Source organism: Zingiber officinale, chromosome 6B, assembly GCF_018446385.1.
Source record: "Zingiber officinale cultivar Zhangliang chromosome 6B, Zo_v1.1, whole genome shotgun sequence".
In the NCBI taxonomy this organism is placed as follows: Eukaryota; Viridiplantae; Streptophyta; class Magnoliopsida; order Zingiberales; family Zingiberaceae; genus Zingiber; species Zingiber officinale.
In genome coordinates, this window is record NC_055996.1 from 69,853,292 (window position 1) to 69,876,506 (window position 23,215).

General features: G+C 39.5%; 3 protein-coding genes and 1 long non-coding RNA gene across 4 annotated transcripts; 3 read left to right on the forward strand and 1 right to left on the reverse strand.

The window, feature by feature from the left end:
- Positions 1-7,224: 7,224 nt before the first annotated feature.
- LOC121992615 (uncharacterized acetyltransferase At3g50280-like) lies at positions 7,225-9,022 on the forward strand. Its single transcript, XM_042547109.1, has one exon. The coding sequence runs from the start codon at positions 7,306-7,308 to the stop codon at positions 8,755-8,757; it is 1,452 nt and encodes a 483-aa protein (XP_042403043.1). The 5' UTR covers positions 7,225-7,305; the 3' UTR covers positions 8,758-9,022.
- A 2,972-nt stretch (positions 9,023-11,994) lies between these two features.
- On the forward strand, positions 11,995-15,578 carry LOC121992616 (ras-related protein RABA1f-like). Its single transcript, XM_042547110.1, has 2 exons — positions 11,995-12,437; positions 14,954-15,578. Exons 1-2 carry the CDS (start codon positions 12,220-12,222, stop codon positions 15,381-15,383), a joined length of 648 nt encoding a protein of 215 aa, XP_042403044.1. The 5' UTR covers positions 11,995-12,219; the 3' UTR covers positions 15,384-15,578.
- Positions 15,579-17,052: 1,474 nt separating this feature from the next.
- LOC121992618 lies at positions 17,053-19,401 on the forward strand. Its single transcript, XR_006114964.1, has 3 exons — positions 17,053-17,391; positions 17,554-19,092; positions 19,177-19,401. It is a non-coding gene; the product is annotated as an uncharacterized LOC121992618 (long non-coding RNA).
- On the reverse strand, positions 19,207-22,601 carry LOC121992617 (receptor-like protein kinase HSL1). Its single transcript, XM_042547111.1, has 2 exons — positions 19,928-22,601; positions 19,207-19,847 (listed from the first exon to the last, which is right to left on the reverse strand). Exons 1-2 carry the CDS (start codon positions 22,503-22,505, stop codon positions 19,540-19,542), a joined length of 2,886 nt encoding a protein of 961 aa, XP_042403045.1. The 5' UTR covers positions 22,506-22,601; the 3' UTR covers positions 19,207-19,539.
- Positions 22,602-23,215: the final 614 nt, after the last annotated feature.

The window sequence follows — 23,215 nt, forward strand, 5'->3', positions numbered from 1 at the left end:
TTAGGATTAATCACTTGGTAGACTTCTCACCTGCTTAATATCTAGTTAGGACTTCTCATTGTCTAACCTCTAGTTAGGACTTTTTCCTTACCTATCTTAGTTAGGACTAGTTACTCAGTAGACTTCTCACTTATTTAACTTCTAGTTAAGACTTTCTGTTGTCTAACCTTCTGTTAGGGTTTTCCCTTGTCTAACATCAGTTAGGACTTTTCGTTGCCTAACTTCGAGTTATGATTTTTTTAGTCAAGTATTTAGTCCTCTCTTGACCTACTTAACTTCTCTCTCAAACATTGTCAAACATCGAACTTAAGCTCGAACCAACCCGAGCTTAGTCAAACTGGACAACCTTAACCTGAGGATGATTATACCAACAATCTCCTCCTTTTTTATGTTTGATAACATGATTAAGTTAGACTAACCTATATTAATCCAACTTCCTTCTTCATCCTATGCCAAAGCATAAATAAGATTTCCTAACTTAAACTATACATTCTCCCTCTTGACACACATTAAAAATCTTCTCGCAAGATTGATTCCTCTTATCACAATGAACATCCCAATGAAAGTCACATACCTTTCATTGTATCTAATGCAAAACCTTAAGCATACATCCATTTATAAATCTCCTTTCATATTCAGATCATGTCTTTAAGTGTTGCCTCATCCTCAAAGCATGCTCTAACTTCTTTCATTGCACTAACAAATATTTGGAGTTCCAAAACCTTTAGAAAATCCCAAAATTTGAGTCGAGAGGTTAGGAAATTCAACCATGAACCTAAATCTCCTCATCAACTCCAAATTTGTCCCCTATAACTATTTCTTTCTTATTTTCATTAATAAAATTACCCTTAAATGCTTGCCCAAGTATTTCATAGGGTTAGAAATAGATAAATTAGTTAAACGCGGCTTAATCAACTGAAACAAACTTATTTTATTCGAAATCAGTAACTCTCAATCGATTGGTATTAGTATAATCATTTTTGGCCTATACTAATTGATTGGCATGAGCTGCCAATCGATTACATCATGTACCAATCGATTGGCAATAGTGCCCAAACGATTGGTATTACTGATTTCTCAAATCTGATTTCTAATCAAAATTCAGAAATACATAAATAATTCCAAGATATTCAAAAATTTATGAAATTTCACGTAGAAGAGTAATTATGTCATTTACTATCATGGGAAAATAATTTTATCTAAAAATATAAATCATTTTTAAAGAATGATACAGAATTAAAAATCATTAAAAACTTTAATGTTTCACTCTAACTTTATACCTAACTAATCAATGGTAATTCATATCAACAAATAGACTTTACCAAGGGTTTTCAGAGCATTTTTGAAATTATTTTTAAAATAAATTTTCAACCATGATCTTTGAGCAATATGCACATGACTTACACATTTGTTTTCCGTATAATTGGACTTCATAAAATCCATGTATTTTAATGAAATTAAAACTCAAATAGATACACTAAATCAATATCTTAAGTTTTGCTCATCCTTCTAACATCTCACTTATATCTAATGTGTTTCAATATACATACAAGTCATCCTATGATCTTGTGAAATATAAAATTATTTTTTCATAACTAACGGATCATGCATCTCTATTAAGACATTTACCTTTGAGCATCCTACCTATGATGTCAATTAATGTCATTGTCCTTAATTACAAAAAATTAAAATAATGTAGAATAATGAATATGTCATATATCACATGCATAATTTTTTCAAAAGAAAATTTATCATATTTAAATGATATATATATGACATGGTATGTGTCAAAAATACTAACAATATAATATCATGTCAAGATGAATAAATAATATGATGTCATGATATATGATAGGACACACAAAATATGACAATTATAGCATAAAGAAAATATATGGATTTTCATTTAAGTTCCAATAACTAATCATTATGCTTAAAACATGATTTCACATAAACAACTCTATCTCCCTCGAATGTGTCAAAATCCCAACTCGACACACTTTTGACCTTTATTCTATTTGTGTCAATTTTATTAATCTTAATACCTCAAATTTTATTGGTAGATTTTAAACTCTTCAAGAGTAAAAATTGAATTTTCATTTTCAAGATATCATAATGCCTTGAAAATGCCATAAAATGTTGACTTTACTATGGTTGAGTTAGCTACCCTTCAATTTAGAGTTGACACACTCTAAACTCATTAAGTATGAAGAGATCACACTTTTAGGAACTCAATATCTATTGGTGCTCCTTGAGTGTACTAGATATTCACTAGGGATAACTTCCCTAGAGACCTTTCTAATGACTTTTCTAAACTTCTTGGAAGCCTTAGACATGCTAGTCTCCTCAAGTTCAATACTAGGGACAACTTTCCTTGTAACCTTGACTTGACTCCTAAACTTAGAGTTAGTTTGATAGCTATATGAAACTCTATGATATAATATCACATTCTCCTTGGCTCTCGTCTTAGATGACTTTTGTCTACCTAAACCTAGATTTTGCTTTTTGGACCATTTGACATTATTTGTCATTTTCTCTAGGGGCTTCTCTAATTTTTTAAGTCTTAACCTCAAAACTTAATTTTCAATCCTTAAATCCTAAAATTTAGATTTTCCATTATTTCTTTAAATATTTTTCTTAATAGGCATATATTTAACTTCCTTAGAGTTCTTGCTTAAATTATTCTCTACCTTCCTATCCTTAGGTAAGATTATTCTATCATGATATGATCTATAATTTTTCTTAGAATTATCATGCTTCCTATTTTCATAATAAATAGCACTAAAATGATATCATTTATTTCTAACATGCTCTTTATCATGATATAAAGAAATACCATGAATTAATGGTACCTTAGGTTTATTTTTAGAAGTTCCCTCTTAATTTGAGCTCCCTCCTTTGTTCTTACTTTGAAGCCTCCTCTTTGGACATTGATTTTGATAATGCCTCCTGTGATTGCATAAGAAACACATAATATGCTCTTTGTTCTTTTATTGTAATACCCCGGTTCTAAGATTATGGTTAAGTAAGGCCTAAAAGGTTAGATGGTACTATCCATATCACCAAGGTGCACCTTCCTTTTCAGAAACTCAAACTTAAGAACTCCAAAGTTAAGCGTGCTTGGCTTGGAGAAATCTGAGGATGGGTGACCTCTTGGGAAGTTTTCCAGGGTGTGTGCGAGTGAGGACAAAACACGCTGAAAGGATCTTCGGTGGTCTGTGGAGCTAGTCATCAACCCGATAGGCAATTTTGGTGGCGTTCCCGGTTCGGTTCGGGTGGGGCCCGCCTGGGCCGGGGTGTTACAGATGGTATCAGAGCAACCTTGCGACCGTGAGTGTGCCTGTGGCAGGAGCACCCAGGGCACCACCTAGCAAGGGAGATTCTGGGATTTGTCTGTGGTGTGATTCATGGTTACACATCGAGGGCGTTGTGTCTTTAAGTGGGGGTGATTGTAATACCCCGGTTCTAAGATTATGGTTAAGTATGACCTAAAAGGTTAGATGGTACTATCCATATCACCAAGGTGCACCTTCCTTTTCGGAAATCCAAACTTAAGAACTCCAAAGTTAAGCGTGCTTGGCTTGGAGAAATCTGAGGATGGGTGACCTCCTGGGAAGTTTTCCAGGGTGCGTGCGAGTGAGGACAAAGCACGCTGAAAGGACCTTCGGTGGTCTGTGGAGCTAGTCATCAACCCGATAGGCAATTTTGGTGGCGTTCCCGGTTCGGTTCGGGTGGGGCCCGCCCGGGCCGGGGCGTTACAGATCATTTGTCATCACTTTAACTCCTATTTGTCATCTCACTTGGTTACCAGGATTCATAAACTCTAATACTTAAGCCTGGAGGTTTAGAGTTCGAATCTTGGGGGAGGCAAAAATTCACTGCCAGGGGTGGAAAGTCCTAGTGAGTAACGACACGCCCAAGGGTCGTCGGCCGACGACATAAGGGCCGACGGTCGATGACCCGAGGGTCGCCAAATGGGCCAAGAGGACCGGGTCGTTACATTTATATAATGGGACTGACCTTTTTTAGCTTCTCCTTCATCTTGAGTGCCACTTTACCCATCTTCTTCATAAGAAACACATATTGATTTTGATAGTGCTCCTTAATCTTGGACATTTGCTCTTATAGTGTACGTTCTTCCTACACTCAAAACATATGATATGATTTTTAATTTTACAAATGAAAATAGTTATACCTTCATGATTTGTAGAGGTGGCACATGCTCCTTCATTGATTCCGGATGTATACACTTCTTCTTGTATCGGTGTTAATTAACTTTGCTCCCCATCAATCCTTGAGGTGAATGCCTCTTTGATATCATTCTCGGATTTTGAGCATCTCTCAATCTCTGAAACCTCTTGTTCTTGATCCAATGAGTTTTCCTCTTTGGATTTGACTTCATTTTGCATTGAGGTAGGATGTTCACAAAGCTTTGCCAATTTGTTACATAGTTCCTTGATATCTTGATATTTTCCTATCTTGCACAAGAGATTATTAGGCAATAAATTAACCAATAATTTGATTACTTTATCATTTGCCTCGGATCTTTTAATTTGCTTTTTGGTTTATTTGTTTTTCGAAGAGGTTCTCCCTTTTTGTCTTTGGGAGCTTCAAATCACTCCATGAGAGCAAACCATTGCTCTATATCAATCATCAAGAAATTTTCTTATCTTGATTTCCAAATATTAAAGCATCTCATTTTGAATGATGGAGGTGCTCAGATGTCAAATCCTAATCCATTTTAGAAATCCATTTTCGAACTTGAGCTCCTTTGATGATAAGTCTTTAATTTGTTGATATCTAGGGCTCTCCTTCTTCCTCTAGCTCTTTCCTCCTTCTGGCGATTAGTCCGATGAAGAGTAATCTCACTTTGATACTACTTGTTAGAACATGTATGAGATAGGGGAGTGAATAGCACACTTTGCTTCTTTGAACTTAAATGACAACAGAAAACTCAAAGCAAAACTCTCAATTGCTAACAACTTCGATTTAACTTGATATTCACCTCCTTAAGGTAACTAATCCGAGGGTCCACTCCTTATACTCACAGCTCCACTATGAATGCCTCATTCTCGGAAATTTTCCAAATGCTAAGAAGCCTTGTACTACCTTGAGCACAATAATATAATAAGAAAACAAGAACATAAACACAAAATACAATCGAGAATGACTTAAGGGTTTACAATCAGGAATCTTGCGTTACTTGCTCTTTTCTTGCTTTGGATTGCCTCTTGGTGTATGGAAATACAATAAGATTTTGCTCCAAAACTCCTAAGAAATGGTTACTCGAAAACATCACGAAATCCACTTTTGATCATCAAGTGTTCGGTCACCCTTTGACCCCACTTGGATTTTTCCTTGCCAACCTTCCCATTGAATTTTCCCTTCCTTAACCTCTAGTTAAGACTAGTTACTCGGTAGACTTCTCACCTGCTTAACCTCCAATTAGGATTTCTCATTGCCTAACCTCTAGTTATGACTTTTCCCTTGCCTAACTTTTGTTAGGATTAGTCACTCGGTAGACTTCTTACCTATCTAACATCCAATTAGAACTTTTCATTATCTAACATCTAATCAGGGTGTTCCCTTGCCTAACCTCCAGTTAGCATTTTTTATCGCCTAACCTCCAGTTAGGATTTTATTATCGCCTAATATCCAGTTAGGACTTTCCTAGTTAAGTATCTCTCTTGACCTATTTGACTTCTCTCTCACACATTGTCAAAAATCGAAACTCAAGCTCGAACCAACCCGAGCTTTGTCAAACTAGTCAACTTGACCTGATGATTGCACCAACATCAGGGACCAACTCTAGTGACTTACGTCCTGACTCGATAGCTCAACATCACAACCGACTAGATGACTTTGCTAAGTCGGTACTCAACAGTTGACCAAAGTGCACAACAAAGAGAAGATGAGGGGAACGAAGATAGAAGAATTTCTTTACTATTGCATCTGTTCGTCTACTAACTCATGGTCATGACCTTCTCCTTATGTTGGTTAATTCGCTTGGGCAAATTTTGCCTTGGCCAATCCAATACTCAACGTGTATAGGTCGTGCTCGCACACAAGTCACCTTTGGTTCAATGTAATCCGAGTCCTAGATTTGCACCCCCTACGCGTGTACATATGGAAGAGAACCTCAGCCCATATATATATGTTCACAACTTCAGTATTTGTGATATATTATAAGTCAATCATAATATCATAAAACTTCCAAAATCAAACTAAACTTCCACACACACAATAAAGTCTCCTTTCTCTCCACATGCATTTTTCCAATTACATTGCCAACACTTTTTTCATGCCTCCTCCATGAATGTTCATGCAATTTTAATTTGAAATGTGAATGGTGTGTTTTAGTAGTATCTTTGTTGGATGGTGTGACCTATCTTAGTTTGACACAACATGTTGGTAATTCACAATACGGTCAAAGTGAACTTAGTTTGACGACTATCTTAACTTTGGCTTAGTATGCAACTTGCGATACGGCCTTGTGCTAGCATATGGCAATGCTAGATTGGTAGTATGTATTTGTCATCATGTCTTTGTCGATGATGTCTCCCACTCCCTATTGATGATGATGATGTCTCATTAGTGTGACCTTGAGGTTGTTTCTAATCGAAAGTTGTAAGTGTCTTTGTGATGTTATGCGTGGGCCTTATGAGGTGCTAAATTTACCATAATCAAAGTTTATTGTAAACTCCAATTACTATTGCCGTCCAAGGAGGTTGGCACATAACACGTGCTTTATGAGGTGGACATTTTTCTTTGTTTTTTTCTTATAAAGAAAAAAAATCGTTGACTTGTTCATGTTCTTCATCCCCATCATTAGTCTTTGTTTATGCATCTGCCGATTGAATAGATAATGCATTAGTTAGTACAGTTAATCATAGCTTAATGCATACAACTCAAATTGTGTTGTAACTTGAGAGTTTTCTATAACCGTCCCATTTGATCAAACTAAAAATACAATAAGAATCGTAGAGACTTCTCCTGAATGATCTATCGATCAATTCATAGTTAAAGAATTTCCCACAATGATTCATAGGATTTAGTCCTGTTTCCTGTAGCAAAATTAATTCCCCAATTGCTGCTGTCTTTTTCATCAACTAAAATCAATGAATTTATCCAGTAAATTACCAGCAGATGATGATGAGGACGATGAGTGTGTCAGCCAAATGCATGCACCACCACCTTCTCTTCCCCTTTATAAATCCCTGCCTCTGCTTCCAATTCGTCTCACCGGAGCGGAGCAGAGTAGAGAAGAGCAGCAGCATTTTCCGGTGAACTCATTGATTGATCGCCATGTCTCCTATTACCCTTGCGATTACCCCCAATCATACCTCTTCTTCTTCTTCCTCTTCGATGGTTGCTGTGGCTTCCGCCGGTGCGGGAGCTGTTGAGGTCGTGTCGAAGTGCACGGTGACGCCGGACCGGGCGTCGGAGCTCGGCGAGCTCCGGCTCTCGGTGTCGGACCTCCCGATGCTGTCTTGCCAATACATCCAAAAAGGCCTCTTTTTTACGCCTCCGCCGATGCCCATTCCGGCACTCGTCTCGCTCCTGGTCTCGTCTCTCGGCCGCGCGCTCTCCCTCTTCCCTGCCCTCGCCGGCCGCTTCGACACCCTCGCCGATGGTAGCGTCGTTATCCTCTGCAACGACGCGGGTGCTGAGTTTTCCTACGCGGTTGCTCCGTCGCTGTTGACGTCCGACCTCCTTCCACCTAACGCTGACGTGCCTCAAGCCGTCAAGGCTCTGTTCCCCCTCGACGGCGCCGTGAGCTTCCACGGCCACTTCCGCCCGCTAGCTTGTTTCCAGCTCACGGAGTTTGGTGACGGCGCGGTCTTTCTCGGCGCCGTCGTCAACCATTCCGTCGTCGATGGGACCTCGTTTTGGAACTTTTTTAATGCTTGGGCGGAGCTCTGCCGCGGGGGTCACCCCGCGCCGCCGGATTTCCGGAGGAACTACTTCGGGGAATCGAAGGCGGTGCTGCGGTTCCCCGGCGGCCGCGGCCCCGAGGTGACCTTCCCGGTGGGAGCACCGCTTCGGGAGCGCGTCTTCCGGTTCAGCCGCCACGCGATTCTCGCGCTCAAATCGAGAGCCAACGGCGGCGGGGGTCATTCGACTGCCGAGATTTGCGGGAAGCAAGTCCACGACAAGAAGGCGGCCTCGCCGGATGTTAAAAAGGAGGAGATTTCGGCGTTCCAGTCGCTCTGCGCCCTGATGTGGGTGTCGGTCACGAGGGCGCGTAAGCGACTGGCGCCGGAAGCGACGACGACGTTCCGCATGGCGGTCAACTGCCGGCACCGGGTGGTGCCGTCGGTGTCGGCGAACTACTTCGGGAACGCGATACAGAGCATCCCGACGCAAGCGGCAGTGGGGGAGGTGGCCACGCGGGATCTTCGATGGGCGGCGGCGCTGCTGCACCGCGGCGTGGCGGCGCACGGCGATGAGGTGGTGCGGCGCGGGGTGGCCGAGTGGGAGGCGGCGCCGCGGTGCTTCCCCCTGGGGAATCCTGACGGCGCGGGGCTCACCATGGGAAGCTCCAACCGCTTCCCCATGTACGAAGGGAACGACTTCGGGTGGGGTCTGCCGGTGGCGGTGAGGAGCGGGCGAGCGAACAAGTTCGACGGAAAAATGTCGGCTTTCCCCGGGAGGGAGGGAGGGGGAAGCGTGGAGCTGGAGGTGTGCCTGGCGCCGGAGACCATGGCAACCCTGCTGCGCGACAACGAGTTCATGAGCTACGTGGACGAAGACTAAAGTAGAGGGAGGCGGCCGCCGCCGCTGCCGCCGCTTCGAGGCAGTTAATATTAAAAAATCTGCAATTAAGTGCTAAAAGCTGTCACTTTTTTGCTAGTTTTAGATTTTGTTGCTATCTAATAAGGCATCACGTTGTGTGCTCAAGGTTTGATCTTAGATTTTGTTCTGATTCAGTTTCTTTTTTCTTGTTTTTTTGGAAGATGAATTTAACTGTTTCTAGATTGTTCATTTACTTACGTTCAAATATATTTATTAGAAATCTCAATTTGAACTGAGCACGAAAGCTCTGTTTCTGGCAAGCTCAAGCGATAGTATCATAATGATTTATTTAAAATATTAATATAACAGATAATATATAATATTTACGGATTGGAGAAAAAATAAAATTATGGAATATTATTTCTTTATGTATCCAATAAGATTATAATTAAGGCAAAGTAATAAGATTTTATTTATTTTATGTAGTTTTAGCTATTAAATAAATATGAAGAATATTCTATTTATTTATTGAGCTTTTGAAAAATATAAAAAAAGAAATTCTCAAGGGTGCACGCCGATTTAGAAAAATTTCAAATCATCCACTATATTTGAGAATGATCAAATGATACTTCTACTCTTCCCATCAATATTAACTTTACACGTGTCAATTTTTAATGCATCCTAATTATATTTTCAAAAAATTTAATTTTAAAGTAATTTATGTCTCGTCAATATTAACTTTTGACACGTCAATTTTTAATGCATCCTAATTATATTTAAAAATCTAATTTTAAAATAATTTATGTCTCATCATGTCTCTCACACTCTCTCTCAATTGTCTGACATTAAGCTTCTATTTAGATATTCATATCAATTTTTTATCCAAAATATATAATTTAAAATAAAAAATTTATTTTATTAAATTTAGATATCCATTTTTCAATACATCATATAATATATCAGATTTCCTATTCCTTCTTTCTCCTCTATAAATTTTAGGGAATGAAATATAATTTTTAAATTTAGAGAAATACTGTTTATAAATGCATAATTTAGGAAATGAATAGGGTATCACATGTAAAGGTTTTTTAGTTATCCTAACTAAAATTTATAATAAAATATTTGAATAAGGTATCTAATGTGAATACTCTTACCATACATTTTCATGTTATTATAAACACAATATCCAAGAGCCCGAAATAAGTACACCGTTTGACTCTTTATAACCTCAAAAATTCACATTACCTGAAATAGGTCTAATCAGACTTGTCTAAGTCAATCAGTGAAACTATTTGAATTTAATTTCTACATACTTACAACCTCTAGGAAGGGTTATGTGAGGACAAGGTACATATGATGTCAAATCTTAATTTTAATTAAGGAATAACGTAAGTTTGGTATCATAAGATCAATACTCCTACGACCCTAGTTTGATCCCGGATCTATCCAACGTGGGCCTTTTTTAATGCCAGATTAGGCTCAACGTGGACCTGATCTCCAAGAGACCAGACCACCATTGAGTCTGATTTGGGATCAAACCAGACCCATGGTAGCACGAGACTCACGTTTTAGCTGAAAGTTAGTATAACCTTGTAGCACCTCTGGAGAGATCGAAATAAGCAATGGAAGACATTGACTTCTTGCAACCTCGGAAATCCACAGAATCTGAAATGGTTCCAATCGAACTTGTCTAAGTCGTAATAGATTTTGATCGAACCCCAGTAATATACATAGGTTATTTAGATTTCTACAAATTTGCAACTAATAGAAAGGGTTAAGTGAGGACAAGGTACATAGATGTCAAACTGTATTTTTGATCAAGGAACAACGTGGGTCTGGTGTTGAAAGATCAGCACTGCCACAGGTCTGGTTTGATCCCAGATTTGTCCAACATGGGCCTAGTTTGATCTCGAATTTGCCCAACATGAGCATGGTCTGATTCTAGAACAGGCCTACGAGCCTGTGGTAGTGTTGATCTCCCGACACTATACTCACGTTGTTCCTTGATCGAAACCAAGGTTTGTAGTACCATGTCCTCACTCAACCCTTCCTAGTGGTTGTAAGTATATAGAAATTTAAATAATTTAGGTTCATTAGTGAGTTTTAGTCAAAATTCATTTATCGAGTTAGATAAGTCTGATTTGACTCATTTCAAATCATGTGAGTTTTTTAGGTTTTAAGGAGTTTAACTGTATCGTTCATTGCTTATTTTAAGCTTTTCGACATTGCATTTATAATAATAAAAAGATGTATGGTAAGCATGAAACTCAATGTTACATTGGAAAGAGATGGTGAGAGATATGATGAAATAGAAATTACTTTTCAATTAGATTTTCTAAAAATGTGACTTAAATATATTAGAAATTAACATGTAGAAAGCTAATCTTGACGGGAGAGGTAAACAAAAAGACCATCCAAATAAGTGTACTTTTTTTTTTCATAAATGATTTAAGAATTTCTTAAATCTACTTGTGCCTTTGGTCCAACTCAAAAATATTTTTAGCTGAATGCAATTTTATTTTGATGCGAGATGTCATATCTATTCCATAATATTATAAAAAATAAAAATAAAGCTTAATTTCAAAGAAAAATAAATAATTATGAAAAAAAATAAATTGTATATGAGTGTAATAATAGGAAATATCTAAAGCCTATTCATTTTTTTTATACAAACTAATATTTTTTTAATCATAAACAAGCTTTAGTAATAATAAATTTTTTAGAAGATTTAATTATAGTTATTCTCATAATTTCATATTATTACCTTATTAAATAAAACTAAAAAAACTTACCAATTTAATTTAGTCATCATGAAATAAAATATTTTTTTAATTTAGTCATCATTTATTAAATAAAATATTTTATTAAAATATTAATTTATTATGTTAAACATTTAAACATTTTATCATATATTTTTATATCTTATTTGATCTATGATATATTTTATTTTATAATCTATCATAGTTATTACATGTCTAAAAAATAATTACAGAGATCTGCCAAGTGCCAAGTCCGCAGAAACCCTAACTTACTTCCAATAACAATGCGGTAGGAAATGGGTACTTTCTGGCGGAGAACGATATTTGAGAAATACTGAAGGTGCGGCATGCCACCTCCGCAGAGAACCGCACAAGCAAACCAATTACAGATCGGTAAACGAAACGGTAGCTTTAATTGGTGGGAATTAATATGTTCGAAATATTGTGAGGTAAGTAGCAGCGATCTGCCACGTGAGCATAGACTCTGTCAAATTCTGTTCATCGAGCTTCCCGTCCTTCCTCTCCCTTTCCGTCGTCTCTGCGGCGAGCGATTAATCCCACCGCCCTCTCGATCCCAAATCATTGATTGATCATCGATTCCTTCTCCGTCTTCTTCTTCTTCTTCTTCGATCACGAGAGAAGAGGAGGAAGATCTGGTTTTTCGTAGCGACAGAGGAGGAGGAGGAGAAGAGGGCGCGATTTGTTGTTGACATCGAAAAGAGGAATGGCGTATAGGGCGGACGAGGATTACGATTACCTGTTCAAGGTGGTGGTGATAGGGGACTCCGGGGTGGGGAAGACGAACCTGCTCTCTCGATTCTCCCGCAACGAGTTCAGCACCGAGTCGAAGTCCACCATCGGCGTCGAGTTCGCCACCCGTACCATCTGCGTCGACGACAAGCTCGTCAAGGCACAGATCTGGGATACCGCCGGACAGGAAAGGTGCGTGTGTGTAAACCATGGCATTCAGATTCAAGCTTGCATGCATTTTTCTTCCCTTTAATTCCTGAATCAACAAAACAATGCAGCTCGTGATTTTCACAATTTGTACCAAATTTTTATTTTAGATTATACTTTATAAATGAATGGGTTTCCTAATCCAGATTCCGAGTAAATTAATATTATTAATCATACCCTTCTTTTACAATCCGATTCATGTAATAAAAATTTCTAATTAGGTATTAAAAAAGAATTCCAAAGAATTCTGATTCCAATTCTCATGTTTGAATTTAACTGGAAAAACAAGAGTTAGAATTTTGTTTTTTATGCAAGAAACTTTAGATTATGGATACATCGACGTAACACAATACTGCCATTCTTTTTTTTTTTACCACAATTTCCCATTTATTTGAGGTCAACTACATCTGAATATATTTGAAAATTCTTTAATCAGGAATTTTTTGAATTCTTTAATCAGGAATTTTTTGAATATACTGATTCTCAGTTTCCTTCAGTTGAGCACCGAACACATGAATGCAGTAGAATATTAGATTTAGAATATTCCAATTCCATCAGGTTTGATGGTTCCAAAACAACTATTAGCTAATTTGATTCCTTTGCCTTATATTGACCTGATTAATCTCTCCCATTACTTGTCCAACCAAAACGTGCATTGGTTGGTGCATGTGATTTGGTTTTGTTTATCGATTTCTGAAACCCTTTTCTTTCTCTCATTTCTGCACAAAACTTTGATATAAAGAACTTATTATCGCTTAGCTGGAATGTTGCAGTTTCAGAATTTTGATTAGTTGTCTGCTATTTATAAACCTAATTTCAATATTTATTTATTTTTGGATCATGTGGATTTTCGTGAAGAAGATCAACCAATTTTTCTGTTCAATCTTGTATATTATGTGATCTCTAAAACTTTTGTAATCAGTATTTCTTATTTTGTTTGAAGATTCAATTAGTAGCAAAAGTTATTCTTGCATGAATAGGATATAACTCAAATATTTGCTTAATAGACCTGAATTAGAGCGGTTAGACAGGCCAACCCGTGGCACGGCTAGTCAAGCCCGTGGCAGGCTAACCATTTGGCGGGGCGGGCTGACCCGTCATCTTGACGAGTTGAGAAATCCGTAACTCAACCCAATCCAAGGCGGGTTGCGGGTTAGAGGGGCCAACCCATGGGCCCTCAAAAATTAAAAAAAAAAATTAAAAAAGTTTCATATCTTTAACGTTTTATTTCAGAAAAGTTTCATCAACCAAATATATTAGTAACAAGTATTGTAAATATAAATTGACGCAAACGAATATTCATATTTGATGAAAAGTACCATTTTTATTTCAAAATTATAATAAATAAAGATAATAAATTGACATAAAATTTGGCTTACATGTGTTTCTCAATCTGCAGATCAACCCAAGTCCGTCGCGGGCCGACCCGCACGGGTCGTGGGCCTAGGAGGGTCGACCCGCATCAAGCTTGGGTTGATAAAATTCCAACCTAACCTGTTTAAATTTTTTGGCAAGACAGGCCAACCCGACGGGCCCAACCAAAATTGACAAATCTAACTAGAATATAATAATATAAATTCTTATGTAGTTCAACCAACAACAAAAGTATGAAAATAATAATAATACATTATCAGACAAGTTCTTGGAAAGATAGATTGTTCGGCATTATGGATAAGGGAAGAGGTCGGATGCATGAACATTTTAAAAATGCTTTTTGATGATGACAAGCGATGGTAAGTTATTACTATTCGAGCATTTTCTATCAAGTCTTTGGACGTGTCCTGAATGTGTCATAATGCATGTTTTAGTTGATTTTGGGGTCAATCTACTTGTTGTAGCTAGCATTATCATTTTCTCTTGTTAGGAAGCCTAGACTTATATATCAAGTAAATCCAAAGTGGAATTGGCTTAATGCATGCATGAGGAATGTGCGCTGACAAAAAAACAATTATGGCACCAACATGGTTCAACCTAAGATTTGAAGGATGAAATCTTTTTATTTTCAAGTAAGATATAAAAGATGACATAAAATCTCCAATGTTGATTCCAGGCCCAGAAGAAAAGGCTGAGAATAATGTTAGGCCTAGACAACCATTGTTAAGATTGTCTAACCAATGAACAAGGAATCTTATGCTACACATCCACATTTCTAACCACCCTAGCATCCCTTACAATGATCTTGAGATAATGAAATTACTGATGATGTACCATCCTACCAGCATTTTTGTCTGCATTAGACCAATAATTTGATAAGTTTAATTCCTCAGTGGTCCTTTAGATAACTTTGGGATAACTAGTTAGCCAATCATTCCTTAATGCAGTATTAGTGTCGTATCATGCACAAACCTACCCCTTCCATTTAGTTCCTTTTTGTGGGTTGTTTGCTAACAGCTTGAGAAGTAAGATGGTTCATTATACCTAAAACTTGTGCCCTGACTTGTATATTAACTTGCTCCTCAATCAGTAGATCACTTGGTTCAAAATTTCCTTTGTTTGTGTAGGTATCGTGCAATTACTAGTGCTTATTATCGAGGAGCTGCTGGTGCCCTTATTGTCTACGACGTGACTCGTCATATCACCTTTGAGAATGTGGAGAGATGGCTGAAGGAACTCAAGAATCACACAGATCAAAATATAGTCATCATGCTCGTGGGCAACAAGGCAGACTTGCGCCACATTAGGTCCGTCCCTCTAGAAGATGCACAGGCCTTTGCTCAAAGAGAGAAGGCTTTCTTCGTAGAGACCTCAGCCCTTGAGTCCATGAACGTAGATAATGCCTTCACTGAAGTGCTCACTCAGATCTACCATGTGGTCAGCAAGAAGATGCTTGATGCCAGTGACGATACTTCAACTGTGCCTAAAGGGCAGAATATTAAGATAGGGGAGGGTGACGAAGCCTTAAAGAATGCGGGTTGCTGCTCGGCTGGCTGATCTGTTTCTTACCGTTTTCATGATCTTTATCAGTGTGCTGCTTGGCATTTTTCGTGAGACTCAAGATAGTAAAATTTTTGAATGCATGATTCTGAAAACATGAAGCACCACATGAAGTTTTATAGCTGACTTAAAAGAGGATGAACATCTGCATTCTGGTTACAAACATGTTTTCTCGTCTCACTTGACAACAAATATGTTTTCTTAAATTTGTTTGTTGCTTTGTTCAATTATTAACCATCAACAACTGGAATTTGTAAACTTTCGTTGATTCTTTGCTTATAAATACCTCATTTTTTTTTCTTTCATAGTAAAATTTTGATACTTGAGTTGCTGTGCAAATCCATATTTACTTTGCTGTTGCAATAGCATCATCTTAATTTTTATGGGGAAAATAAAAAAAAGCATATATATTTTTTCTTCTAAATCATATCACATCACATGAGTTCTCAAATAAACTATTCAGTATTATTATTTCTTATCACATGTATTAAATTCTCTATCGGTTGGTCAGTTATATGACTAGGATAAGTTTACGTTATAAGAACATCCGTAATGTATCCGTGTTATAACGTCCGTCACCTCATCAAAAAGTATAGGATCCATTGTCACATAGTCATTATAATAACATCTCTTTCACCCACATTCTTTTTAACGTTAATACTCATTATTCATGGGTTATAATTTAAAATTATATCATATTAAATAAATAAAATTTAAATGAATATTAATATTATTAAAAATATCTTTATTATTTATTAGTTACCCATTTTATTTATTTTTTCTAATTTTAAGATTTTATACAATTATTAAAAAATTAAAAAAAACACCATGGGTGGGCCCTTGGCTGGCCCACCCACAGTATAAGAATTGTACTTTGAAGGTGTTCAATTATTTGAACGTGTTCAAAGTGGGGGTGTTATAACACCCCTCCATAATGGGTTAATACCTAGGAGTGTTATAACACCCCCTATTAATAAGCACTACAGCTGCCCTAATAATTATAAAATTATAGTTGTTATAACAATTATAATTTTATAATTGTTCTAATATAAATGAACAAGTTTAAATAGTAATTATGAAACTATAATTACTATAATTATAATAATAATTTTATAATGATTACAACACATACTTATCATATTCATATAATCAATTAATCGATTTAAGATTTAATTCATATGATAGGAATAATGATATCTAACAATCTAATTGAAAGCAACTGTGTTATTTTTCAAAGAGCCCGGATAGGGTAAAGTGTATTTTGATTATAAAAGTAAGACATATACCAGCTTGTTGATTAAAAATAAAGGAAAAAACAAAAGTATTCCTTCTAATTTTTTATCCAATTTTTCTCTTATTTTTTTTTTACTTTTTAAAAAACACAGAGCTTCCTTGTCCTTGATAATTTACACGTGCCAATTGTCTTTTGGTTGTCACCTTGTAGGGCTGTCAAGTTAGTGGGGCAAAACTCACACTGTTGTTTTGCAAAGGTTGATGGTGAAATGAAAATTTTTATCAATTTTTTTTCAAATTAAATAAGGTTATTTTTAAAATGCTCTTTATTATTAATTTTTTAAAATTAATTATTATTATTGTTTAAAAAATAGTTATTAGAGTAATTTTAATATATTATTAATAAATAGAGGCCACTTCAAACGATGATGGGAAAACTGCTACAACTTGGCTGTCGAGGACAACCCTACAAGCGTCCTCCTCGCCGCCGGAGCTATCTCGGTCTTCCTCTTCAGATGTCTCCGACGTCGTTCAGGATGAATCCAATTGAACCGATCCCCTTCTCTTCTCCTTCGTTCCTTACTTATGCCTTTTTTTTGGGGGGAACTCGATGTGAAAGTGAGATCGAGCGGGGAGGAGACAAGAAAAACCTAAAGAAGTTATCATTGGGTAGATCGAAGGCGGTTGGCGTTTCTCCATTGGAGGTTGGGGAACCACCCTCCGCAGCAGGTCAGCGCTCTACCATCGCCGAGCTATTTCTGATTAATTTTCGGTTAGTCTTCAATGATAATTGTTTCTTGCTCTTATCTTCCTTCGACCTCCTGAAATTGGGCCCTGTCCGTCACGGCCAGTATGTTTGTTCAATTGTTCTGTCAAATTCACATTCTTTTCCTGTTTGTCTATCTCCAAAACACTTTCAATTTGTTTATCTCAGGAAGGGCGCTGATAATGTCACTTGGGATCCAGAAGCCACCATGAACTAATCAATCCATAGTTGTAAGTCTTGTTCATCTCCCAATGCAATATATGCCAATTTTGTCACCGTTTTTGTCCTTCCCTTTCATTTTGTGCGGAAGTATTTTGAGCATAATGACTATTCTCCTATTTACTTCATAAAAATGTTATGAGCAACAAATTAGAAATAATTTTCATAGATAATAGATTTCTTCATATGGAATATTTTGTTCTACTCGTATGATGCATATGATCAGCCTAGACCTCAATGTGACCAGTTTACGTTGCCTATCTGCCCTTACTATGCCAATCGACCACTTAGACCTCTCTCCAAGAAGTTTGATCGACTCATGTGGCTCAATCTACTCACCCCACTAACTGGTCTAGTTGACAAACGCATTTGACCTAATAAATGGATCCAACTCAAGTTTATAATATATTTTTCAAAGGGTTGAACAACGTGAGGATGAAATCAAGAAGGAATAAATATTTTTATAACAGAACAAAGAATAACTAGTCATGAATTTAGAATCCCTATTCTATGGAATCGGTATTTGTAGGTCATTTAGAATAATTGAATTCATCAATCAAACAAGTGAGCCAATTCTAAGCTTTTGTACATTGATCTTGGCATGGACAAGTCTCAAACTTCAGCCAACTGGACTAACAAGTCACCACCTATAGAATGTTGTCTAGCAATGGAGGACGACATGGATGGTCTGGAGCAGAACTCAGGAAATGTAAAATATTGATACTATGAGTCAGTTTAATAGAGAATCTTGGATGCCTATGTTTTGTGGAGCAATTTAGTTTTATCACCAGAGAGGAACAATATTCTCAGTATGTTCATCTTAACTTAGCCAGCTGTCCCGGCAGAATCTGTACACATGATTGATGATTCATTTACGGGTTCAAGACAAATGGTTGGTTTAGATGGTTACTGAAGGAGATAGGCCAGGCTCTAAAGATTAGTTTTTTCATGTATAATAGTTTTTTGTCGACCCAATGTAGTGAGATAAAACTTGGTGGTGGTGGTGGTTGTTGTAATAGTTTTTTGAAATGGTGATTGGTTCCACCTCTGAAGCCAACCCCTTGTTTCTAAATGTATGATTGATCTCATGTCAAGGGAAAGAAAGTGACAATTTCAAGCCATGACCAACATCTGTTTGTTGGAACCAACCCTGCCCACGCCATATGAGAAAGTTGGTGGTGGACGTCACCATTGCGGTCAGGAGATGGTGGTGATGAGGAGCGACGAGATAAAGGCCTTCTACCGTTTGCTGATTATCTTACACAAACGGTAGCAGATGAAGAACAAGCCTAAGCAGGAGAAGAAAGCATGGATTGGATCATGGTTAAAGATGGCATGACCAACACTCATCTAGTTTCTTCTTGTTCAGCATAAATGGAGTCTCCTTTGAGCATTAAGGGCCCCCTCTTTGTAGATTGCCTGCAGCTGGAAAAGTAGATGTGCTTCCAGAATCTCCACCGACAGGGTATAGCTGTTCTGTTCTTTATGGTGAGCAATTCAGATATACTGTTGTAGAACACTAAATTAATCCTAGTCTACTAATTCTAGTCAAAGATACTTTAATCCTTGCAGGATAATTCAATGCAAAGTTATTGGGCAGCATGAAAGGGAAGACTATAGATCTTTGCAGAGGTCTGCTTCCTCTTCCCATGAATCCAAGAAATTTGAGATGCACAGATAGTACAAGGAGGAGATGCCAATATAGCTGACGGCAAAACACTTGAGCTAATTGCCACATTCCCAATTGGTACAGATGCAACTTTTACTACTAACACCGTCGAAGATACCACAGAAGGGGGAAAAAAGGTTGGATAAAAATAGAGCACAAGGAGAATTCATTCTTTAGCAGTTCTTGCCCCAAACCACCATTGATTTGAAACAATTCCTTCACTACTTAGATTATGTTGCCATGATCGTTACCCGCTTGGCCTTGTTCTATAGTCGAACTTCTTGCAGCATCTTCACCACCACCCTCATTGACGGACGATTGATTGGGAGAGAGTTGGCACAGAGTAAACCAATGTTTAGTACCTTCAATATCTCCTGCTTGCAGCGCATATCAAACTTTGGATCAATCACATGCTCAATGCCCTTCTGTTCTATCGTACTGCACACCCACTTCACGAGATCTTTCTCACCGTACTCTGGATCGACGGGAAGTTTCCCAGTGACCAGCTCGAGAATTACCACTCCAAAGCTGTAGATGTCACTCTTCTCATTGACACGGAGAGTATAAGCATACTCTGCAGCAGTAAGCATTGAATCTTTAGTTATGGATTGTGAGGTTTTTCAGGTGATTAACAGAGTTCGGAGAGTGTCTGACCTGGAGCAATGTATCCACAAGAACCAGCAATCACAGACATGGATTTAGGCCCATTCTCAACAGCTTTGGCCACACCGAAATCGGCTACCTTTGCTCCAAACTTTTCATCCAGCAAGATGTTGTTAGACTTGACATCCCGGTGCACGATCGGCGGCACACAGTCATGGTGCAGGTAGGAGAGGCCCTCTGCAGCGTCTAGCGCAATCTTGTACCTCGTCGGCAAATCAAGAACACTCCCTTTGTTGCCGTGCAACAGGTCCCCCAAGCTTCCATTGAGCATGTACTCGTACACCAGCAGCTTATGATCCTTGTGAGTGCAGCAGCACCAGAGCTTCACGATGTTCTTGTGCCTTATGTTGCCTAGTGTTGCGACTTCTGCTTCGAAGGTATCATCCATGGTGGCCCCGTTCATGTTTGCGGCCCACAGCTTCTTCACTGCGACAGTCTCTCCGTTGCTCAGCACGACCTTGTAGACCTTCCCAGAAGCGCCGCTGCCAATGAGGTTGACCTCGCGGAGGGAGCCCAAGATGTCTTGCTCGCTGAATCCTAGTTTGTGGAACGACTTCAGCGTCCACTTCGACTTGTCTATGGCATTCATGTACTTGCGGCACCTGCAGGTGAACCAAGAAACGCCGGCGGCAAGGACTAAGCCGGCGAGGATAAAGACGAACCAAAGCAGCCAGAGGTATCCATAGCGGTTGGCGGTGGTTCTCCCTGAGGCAGGGCAAAGCCCTGCCATGTCCCCGCACAACGCTGGGTTGCCCAAGAAGCTGCTCCCGAAGGCCTCGTTGGCAAACATGGGCGGAATTGCGCCGGAAAGCTCATTGTTGGAGAAGTTGAACCGGCTCAACTTTAGGTTCTGGAGTTGGTCCGGGATTGGGCCGGTGAGATCGTTGTTGGAGAGGTCGAGGTAGTTGAGCACCGGCAGGCCGCCAAGCTCAGGGGGTATTCCGCCCGTGAAGCTATTGTGGGCGAGATTGAGGTCGCTGAGCTTCTTCCACGATTGGATTTCTCGGAGAAGCTCTCCGGAGAGAGAGTTGTTGTGGAGGTCGAGCCGGCTGAGAATGGTCAAGTTGCCGAGCGTGGCAGGGAGCGGTCCGGCGAGCTGGTTGTTCCCAGCGGCGATCTCTTGCAAGTTCACCGCAGCTCCTATCTCTGGGGGGATGATGCCGGAGAACTGGTTGTCTTCGATGAGGAGCGACGAGAGGTTGGCGGCGCTGGAGATCACCGGAGAGATGCGGCCGGACAAAGCGTTGTCTCTCAAATCAAGCAGAAAGAGATGCGGCAGCCCCCAGAGCCCGCTGGGAACCGGGCCGCTCAGGGCGTTGCCCGGGAGCCGAAGGCGGTTCAGCGTCCGGCACCGTCCGAGGCCGTCGGGAACTCTGCTGGAGAAGGAGTTTTGTATCAGGTGCAGCTGCACCAGTACGCCGCGGTCGCATATGCTCGCAGGGATCTCTCCGTAGAGCGAGTTCCTCGACAGATCCACCGTCACCAACGGTGTTATCTTTCCCAAATCCGCCGGGAGGTAGCCATGGAGCTGGTTATTGTAGAGGCGGAGATCGGACAAGCTCTTGGACCGCGCGACGCCGGCTGGGATCCCACCGGTCAGCTGATTCGTGTGTAGGTGCAAGCTCTCGAGCAACGGCCCGTCAAAGATGTCGTCGGGGAGCGGGCCCTCGAGCTGGTTCAGGGACGCGTCGAAGCGAAGCAGCGCGGGGAGCTTACCGAGGCCTCTCGGAATGCGACCGGATATCGAGTTGTTGTACAGCTCGACCTGGGTTAAGTGGGATAGCCCGGAAAGGAACTCCGGCACGCCGCCGCGGAGATGATTACAGGAGAGGTCTAGGTAGGCGAGCCGTGAGAGTCGGCCGAGCGACTGTGGGATCTCCCCGTCGAGGTTACAGTGACCGAGGGAGAGCGTCTCGAGATTACGGAGGTTTCCGAGCGACACCGGTATGTGACCAGCGTTGAATGGGTTGTACCGGAGGTCGAGATCCCGGAGCGTGAAGACATCGCCGAGGAAATCGGGGACGGTGGAGGTGAGCAGGTTGTAGACGAGGGCCAGCGTCTCGAGGCGGGGGAACCGGCCGAAGGCCTGCGGGATGCCGCCGGAGAAGTTATTCGAGGAGAGATCCAGGTAGGTGAGGTTAGGCAGCGACGCAAGCGCGTCGGGGAGCGGGCCGACGAGGTTGTTGAAAAACAAATCCAGGAAGGACAGGGCGTCGCAGCCGGCGAGGTCGGCGTCAGTGAGGGAGCCGTTGATGTAGTTAACGGAGAGGTCGATGGAGGCGAGGTGGGGGAGGCGGCAGAGGGCCGAAGGGAAGGGGCCGGAGAGGTTGGCGTCGGAGAGGTTAATGGCGGTCACGACTCCGGAGGTGCAGTTGACGCCCTGCCACGCACAGGGCGTGTCGTCGCTGGCGTTCCAAGAGGAAAGCGCGTCGGGCTGCCCCGCCAGGCCGCCCTTCGCCTCCAGCAAAATGCGGCCTTCTTGGTTGAGCGAGGAGGCACCATGGAAGAAGAAGAAGAATAAGACAGAGACGAGGAATAAGAGGAGAATACGGCGGCGAGGTGCGATCATGGCGTCTGTGTTTATTGATTCCTCTGTTTCAAGGTGGAGAAGCAGAGGTGGAAGACGACATGGCGATCGAGGAGCGCGTGAATGAGTGACTGTGAAGGATGACGGTGATAATTAAGGAGGCAAGTCGCGGAGAAGTCAAGCTTTGCTTTTTGCGACGATTAATTTAAATTTAATTATTTTTTCTATAAATAGATATTTTTATCTATATTTGTAATCAAGATATTTAGAAAATGTGAATAATATTTATAAATAATATTTATAAATTATATTAATTAATAAATTTTTTTATCAATATATTAAATAAATAATAAAATAAATTTAAATTATCAAATTTAATAATTAATTAAATAATTAAAAATTTTTAAATAATTAGATAAGTTTAAATTGAAAGTTTGATAATATAATATTGAGAATTTGACAACATCTAAATGAGTCAATTTCAGATAAAAGTCATAATATGATTCTGATAGACGGTTTAAAAAGATATGTTCCAATTACAAGAATTACTTTTTTTATTAAGTACACTTATTTGTGGTATTCTACCTCTTGCTTGTTTTTGGTCCAAAGATGAAATTCTTAATGAGAGTTGGTTGTATTCATCAATTTTTGCAATAATAGCTTGTTTCATAGCAAGTCAAATTTTAAATAAATTCAAGTTCATAAAAAATAAATTAAATTAAGTTTGAATAATTATTTTAAAATTTTAATTT

Bases quoted from the DNA above. Each gene is read 5' to 3' on its own strand.
- LOC121992616 (XM_042547110.1), top strand. From the start codon at position 12,220: ATGGCGTATAGGGCGGACGAGGATTACGATTACCTGTTCAAGGTGGTG. The intron at 12,438-14,953 runs GTGCGTGTGTGT...TTGTTTGTGTAG, and splicing joins GATACCGCCGGACAGGAAAG to GTATCGTGCAATTACTAGTG.
- LOC121992615 (XM_042547109.1), top strand. From the start codon at position 7,306: ATGTCTCCTATTACCCTTGCGATTACCCCCAATCATACCTCTTCTTCT.
- LOC121992617 (XM_042547111.1), bottom strand. From the start codon at position 22,505: ATGATCGCACCTCGCCGCCGTATTCTCCTCTTATTCCTCGTCTCTGTC. The intron at 19,848-19,927 runs GTCAGACACTCT...TTACTGCTGCAG, and splicing joins TTGTGGATACATTGCTCCAG to AGTATGCTTATACTCTCCGT.